The sequence below is a fragment of the Theobroma cacao genome, chromosome 6 (assembly GCF_000208745.1).
Source record: "Theobroma cacao cultivar B97-61/B2 chromosome 6, Criollo_cocoa_genome_V2, whole genome shotgun sequence".
NCBI classification, from domain to species: domain Eukaryota; kingdom Viridiplantae; phylum Streptophyta; class Magnoliopsida; order Malvales; family Malvaceae; genus Theobroma; species Theobroma cacao.
This window is the reverse complement of record NC_030855.1, coordinates 25,022,408-25,028,407: the sequence shown is the minus strand read 5'-3', so window position 1 is coordinate 25,028,407 and position 6,000 is coordinate 25,022,408. Positions and strand designations below refer to the sequence as shown.

Here is a 6,000-nt window from a genome sequence, read left to right as displayed (position 1 = left end):
TTTCACATGTTTAGCGTGGTCCAGGCAAGACTGTTTGCATGTCAATAAATCTAATCAAAAGACTGATTTATGTTATACAATGTATAGCATTTAGGTAAAAGGGATCTATTCCTGGTAACCATTATAGATATCTTCGAAAGAGTGGTAAGTGATTACCGAGTAAAGAGGTGGCCTAGGGTGGCTGCATAATTCAAACAGTGATGAGCCTGAAAGAGCCTTGAGAAAGGTTTAATAATATTGCAGAGGAACCATCATAGAATACTTTGTCATGCCATGTCCTGCTTAAAGGATTAATTCAGAGGCAGTGTTTGTTGCTTTTAGGGGAAAACCTTAATTCATTCAAGTGCTAATTCATTGTTGATTTTATGATTAATGTGTAGCTGCTGTAGCATGAAAAATAAATAAATTAAATTCATTTGCAGCTAAGTAGGGCAGGCTAAGCTACTAGGTTAGAGAGAGAGAGAGAGACCGTACCTAGTACCCACCTCCTTTGCTTGAAAACTTTGTCCAAAGAGATATTTTTATCTGATAATAGTGGTTGGAAGTTTGAATCTGTCCTAGAGGTGGTTGTCAACTTGTCATTTACCGCATTTTTTCTACCTAGAAAGTCCTGTTCATTTGGTAACCCCGTCTCTTCTATCATTTGTCAAAGGAAGTACTAATCATAATGATTTCTCTGCAAATTCATTTTATTTTACCCCCGGGAGAGATTGTACTCTGGGATCAGGTGTGGCTTCATGGAACTTATACAATTAAACAATGTATGCTACACCTTTTCTCGACAGTGACATTTGTGGGCTTTGTTTTCTCATGGTCATAGCTCTGCTGTTATGCAAAGTGCCTGTTGTCATTCTGTTTCTGTTTGTTGCTTCTTTTGCTCAATATTTACTACTTACATAGCATAGAGATCGCACAGCACCATAATTACTTGAAAAACAGGAAACCAGGCATTGTATCAGAAATGATTCTCTTTGCCACTTAAACTGAACTATGAATGTGAGTGTGTTCGGCCTACTCGACAGCTGTGGGAACGAGCCTTATCCCGTAGCTAACCCTTTATTCCCCAAGGCCCAAGCTTTTGGCACAAAAAAGTCAGAAACTTCGAGTGCGCATGCTCATGTGTGCTAATATACAAATACTTTTAGTGCCTGTAAATCTCATAGACATGATCTTTCCTTGCCCAACTCACATGAAAGCCACAAAGAACAAAAAGCACTTGAAGTTGGATTGCCAGAAAAGGAAACTGAAGAGAGGGTATGGCGTAGGACAAAGGAAGAAGAGAAAGGGTGGGGCAAAAGTAACCTTCTGATCCTCCATTGATCTGTATGGACTGTGGAGATAAACAAAGAAAGCACAAAAGGTAAGCATATCATGTTTTATTGATCTCTTCCATACATATATCTAATTAAAAAAAGGGAAGATTCCATCCCTTTGTCACAGTGGAGTACGTCCTTGTCCTCATCTCCAAAACTTTCTCTGAGCAGAGCCTCAAAAAGTTGATAACTGCTAAGTTTGAAGCCATTTTAATGGAAGGTTGATTAGCTTTTGCCGTCCCCAAATTTGTCTTCTTTCTTGAACCTTCTCTTTGTACTTCACTACAAGGATAGTTCTCATAAAAAAGAAGACATTTCTTACAATCAACCACTCGCATCCGTTTCTGTTTGTCACGCATTGAACTCCCATGTGTGTGCTATTGCAACATATTTTAATCAGCAAAAAGTTGGTGAGAGTATGGTCACTGCTACTAATCTAAAGCATTCTCTTCTCCATTCATTTTGCTAATTGACAAGGTGAAGTATATCAGCAAAATTGTTCCCAAGCTCGACCTGTCAAAAGAAAAGAGAAAATTGTCACTTCAAAATATGCCCAATTCTTAACAAATATTCAGGTCTCTGCAGGGGAGCTTGCGAAACTTACAATGTGGCAAAGAAGAAGAGAATCCTCTTGGGATTGAGTTGCCATGGGGGATGAGACCGCCTGAAACTATTTCTCCTCAAACTAAACCTGCTCTCAGGAGCAGCAGTGCTGCTGCCGGTTGTGATGGTGATCTGATGATGAATTTGTGGGTTGCTGGCATGATCGGTGGACCCTACAACCACCGCCGTGGGCTTTTCAGGCGTGCTAGACCCTACCATACATAGTAGACTCAAATTCAATAATTCCATTCCCCAACCTTTTACCATAACTTTTTCCAACAATACATGGCAACATGCGTCCGGGAGATGATACTCTAGGAATCTGTACTTTGCACCCAACTCATTAAACAAACAGCAGTACTCAAATCCAGGTACTGCCCACTTCCTAGTTACATGACAAGGTATCTTTTCTATAGGTAAAGTACTAAACACTACTGACTATCTGCCCTGTAAAATATCAGACAAATTTAAGCCATCCATCTTTTTCAATGTTGGCATTGTTCTTTGTAACTATGTAGAAAGCCAGAAAAGCAGCATGTATGACAGCACATTCTGAGGGACCAAACCTTCCTGAGAATCTTAGTAGTAAACTAATTGTAACAATATCAACTGTTAAAATAGTCGAAACTAAGCCTAGGTGGTGTGAGCCCATTGGTGGCTAGAGTGAACCCGGAGGTGAGGCTGGTCCAGGTTGGTGATGGAAATTAGTGTATTAAACTACAATGTGGCAAACAGCAAATATGGCCAAATCTTAATTTACTCTCAGTATTGTTTGCTAGTGTCCTGCATATATGCAATTATGCACCAAGACCTTCTCCCACACAAGGACCCATGGTCCATGTGGGTCTAAGAAAATTAAACTATTAAAACTTGGGAAACTAGCAAAATCCTAGCAGCCAAATCATTCCAGATTTTCTTTTTCAATTTCCCGGGAAGACCTCTTCCTGGGAAAAAAGTTAGAGAAAGCAATACCTTTGGGGGAGGAGGTTGCAGCAAAAGAATCTCTATCATTGACAGAGGAACTAGAATTAGGATTAGTACAACTGGGAGTAATCATCTTCTTGTCGCCTCGCTGAGACCCTTTGCGGGAAAGGTTTCTCTGCAACTTTTTTTTGTTGAATGAACAAGAAGAGGAAAACAAAGAATTATTAAGTCATGAACATCAACACCATTAAAAGAAGAACAAGATTGGAAAAGCAAACGAGAAGTAGATAAGAATTCAACCATGCATGGCACAGGATTATTGAGGTGTAAACACGTGTCATTCATACTGGAAATTATCCCCAAGAGGAGAAAGAAACAGGAATGGAAGAAAACTTACTGTAATTCTTGAATTCGGATTGATTTCTTTATTGGCTCCTCCATGGGAGAAACTTTCCATGTCAATAACAAAGCTATCGGATTTATCGGTTGTGTATTGAAACCCGTTAAGATGATCCGAGACCGAAATCTTTTGTGTGGACATCTTTTCCTCTGACCCACGAGCCTCGTGGGAAGATGCCAAATCCTATCACCAGACCAGGAAACCCAACTAAACAGAGTCAGAGGAATAAACAGAGAGACCAAACAGCTTTTTAACTTGAAATTTAAGATCAAAATTTAAGGAATAAACAGAAAGCAAGCGACATATGATGATCAAAACCGATTAAACAGTTCCAAGAAAAATGGAAAAAACAAAGCCAGGAGAAATCCCAGAAATACTATGCTTACCAACTTTGGATTTTCCGCCATGTCCATCATTTTCTCGGGAAAGTGAAGGAAACGATAAATAGAAAAACCAATTCAAGGAATAACCAAGGGAGGAGAAGTGGAGTTGGAGGTCTACACAGCGTTCACCAATTGCGTATCCAATGGGGTGACTCGGAATCAACCACTTGATTGGAAGCGAAGGGAGACAAAGAAGAAAAGAAGAAAACAAAGACTCCCCTCCCTCCTGAGAAGTCAAAAACTTGAAGATTTCTAACACGAATAAAGTATTCTTATAAATCCGAAGGAATCTCGCGATTTACGAACAGGGCCTTGGAAAGAAGAACGAGAATCACCAAACCTTTCTTAACCCAAAGGCACAGAAGAACTTATAACAGAACACAAAAGACAAACACCCTTTTCTTGTTTCCAAAAGACCAGTGCTCCAACTGATGTCTGTTGTAACTATGAACTCATGGCTTTTGTTACAACCTCTGGAGTTCCCTGGAGTGGGGAAAGGAGATTTCGTTTCACTCTTTGTTAAAAGAACAAGAAAAACACCATAAAGAAGGGAAATGGGAATTCGGTTAAGAAGAAGAAACTGTGATCAAAGGGTGCAACGAGACATAGAATTTGGAACTTGCAGAGGCTTTGGTTTCTCTGTGGTATATTTATATGGTGAGTTTGTTTAATGAGTTGGAATTGAACTCATTGAAACGTTTACAAAATTTAAAAAATAAAAAAAAGTAAAATAAATTATTTATAGTATAATATTATAAAGACATCATGTGGAGTTGGGCTTATGATAACGGCCCTGACCCCAAATTTATTGCTATAAATAGAAAAACTAGTTGTACTTTGAAGCAAAACATAGCAAAATGCCATCATATTTTGATTTTTATGATCACATAAACTTGTTGGTATTAGCCCTTTTACTATTTTGTAGAAGAAAACAAGCAATATGATGTGAAAATCAATGTTTTTGAGTAAAGCAATTCTCTTTTAAAAGGCAAGCATACATTGAATTTTTGTTTTTGAGTTACATATACTAATTGATTTTCATTCTTTTACTTCATTTATTATGTGCTATAAAATCTTAACTTAAGTCTTTAAGTCTTATAGAAAAGGTCAATATGATATATCTTTTCGAGTACTAATTTTGCGACATGTGTGAAAAGATTCAATCAATTCACTTATATGTAAAAGAAAATCTAATTAAATTCGGTAATGAATTTACTTTTAGAAGCATAATTTTTTTTTTTGTTTACGAACCAAATTTGATGGGCTAAAGCAAGGTTATAATGATCTCAAACTTTGCAGAATTTGGAGTTTAGACTTGTTTGTTTGAGAGCATGGAGGAATTGCGTGATAAACTCAAAATTCTTTTAGGGATATAATTCAGAGAGTTGGCTATTGATGGCTAACTGAACAAACGTTGATGTTGGAGTGATGCTGGTGGCAACAATGACCATAAAAAGATGATCCATTTCGATCAGCAACTAGAATTAGGCGTTGATTGAAACAATAATTTTCAAACAGCACAATCATAACTATGCTTGGTGTATGCAATCAACCATTTTTGGAATTTATCATCTGTGTTGTGTTAATCATCAATACAATGAATCCCCTCAATTAAATACTCAATAATGTATATAGGAAAGAGAGTTAAATAATTAAAAAGTTATTGAAATTTTTTGTTTAAAAAACATATGACGTGATCATATGACTCATTTCATATTAACTGTCATATTATATGCGACGTCAGTTCAAAAAAATTTATACGAGTACAAATCAAAATATAAATATTAATTTAAGTATGATAAAAGAAAACGAATTTATATTTTTTTTCCTTACGTTGGTGCAAAGGAAATTGAAAGCTTGCCTGTGAGTGGAGGGACAAGAGCATGCAGAAGAAACGGCAAAAATACACGTAAAGCCCCAGTTGGAACTTAGCAAAAAAAAAAAGAGTTATAGACATTAAATATGGATGAATAAATGTGTTATAATTGAAAGATTACCGAAAGGACATCTTTAACTGAAAGATATAATTAATTACTTTAAGTGGAGAAAGGTTGGTTCATACTGATCGAAAGGAGCAGCACATGTTTGTGGAGGCAATGTGTCTGGCGGTGGAGATGCCGGCTGCCGGCTGGCTCATGTATTTTCCACTATCTAATAGTTTAAGTGTATAATTACACACATGAGCTTGTATTTGTAGCTTAAATAACTAACGGATTAGCCAAAAAAATTATAAACAAATAAACCATTGAACAAATCAACATTAAATAATTAGCCCATAAAACAGAGGCCTTAATGGCTCTTTATCACACTTTCCTTACATTGAGAATCTTCGAGCTTGATTGATAGGGAACATGCTCCTAGGTTTCCATGAGAGAAA

General features: G+C 37.0%; 1 protein-coding gene across 1 annotated transcript; it reads right to left on the bottom strand.

Moving 5' to 3' along the window:
- Positions 1,204 to 4,286, bottom strand: LOC18597086. The gene is made up of 5 exons (XM_007025913.2): positions 3,627 to 4,286; positions 3,238 to 3,423; positions 2,889 to 3,021; positions 1,918 to 2,128; positions 1,204 to 1,826 (listed from the first exon to the last, which is right to left on the bottom strand). The coding sequence occupies exons 1-5, from the start codon at positions 3,654 to 3,656 to the stop codon at positions 1,745 to 1,747; spliced, it is 642 nt and encodes a 213-aa protein (XP_007025975.2). The 5' UTR covers positions 3,657 to 4,286; the 3' UTR covers positions 1,204 to 1,744.

What these genes read in the sequence shown, in the direction of transcription:
- LOC18597086 (XM_007025913.2), bottom strand. Translation starts at nt 3,656, where the DNA reads ATGATGGACATGGCGGAAAATCCAAAGTTG. An exon ending in ATCCGAATTCAAGAATTACA is followed by an intron (nt 3,022 to 3,237) that starts GTAAGTTTTCTT and finishes AACAAAAAAAAG; the next exon opens with TTGCAGAGAAACCTTTCCCG. An exon ending in TGCAACCTCCTCCCCCAAAG is followed by an intron (nt 2,129 to 2,888) that starts GTATTGCTTTCT and finishes TATGTATGGTAG; the next exon opens with GGTCTAGCACGCCTGAAAAG.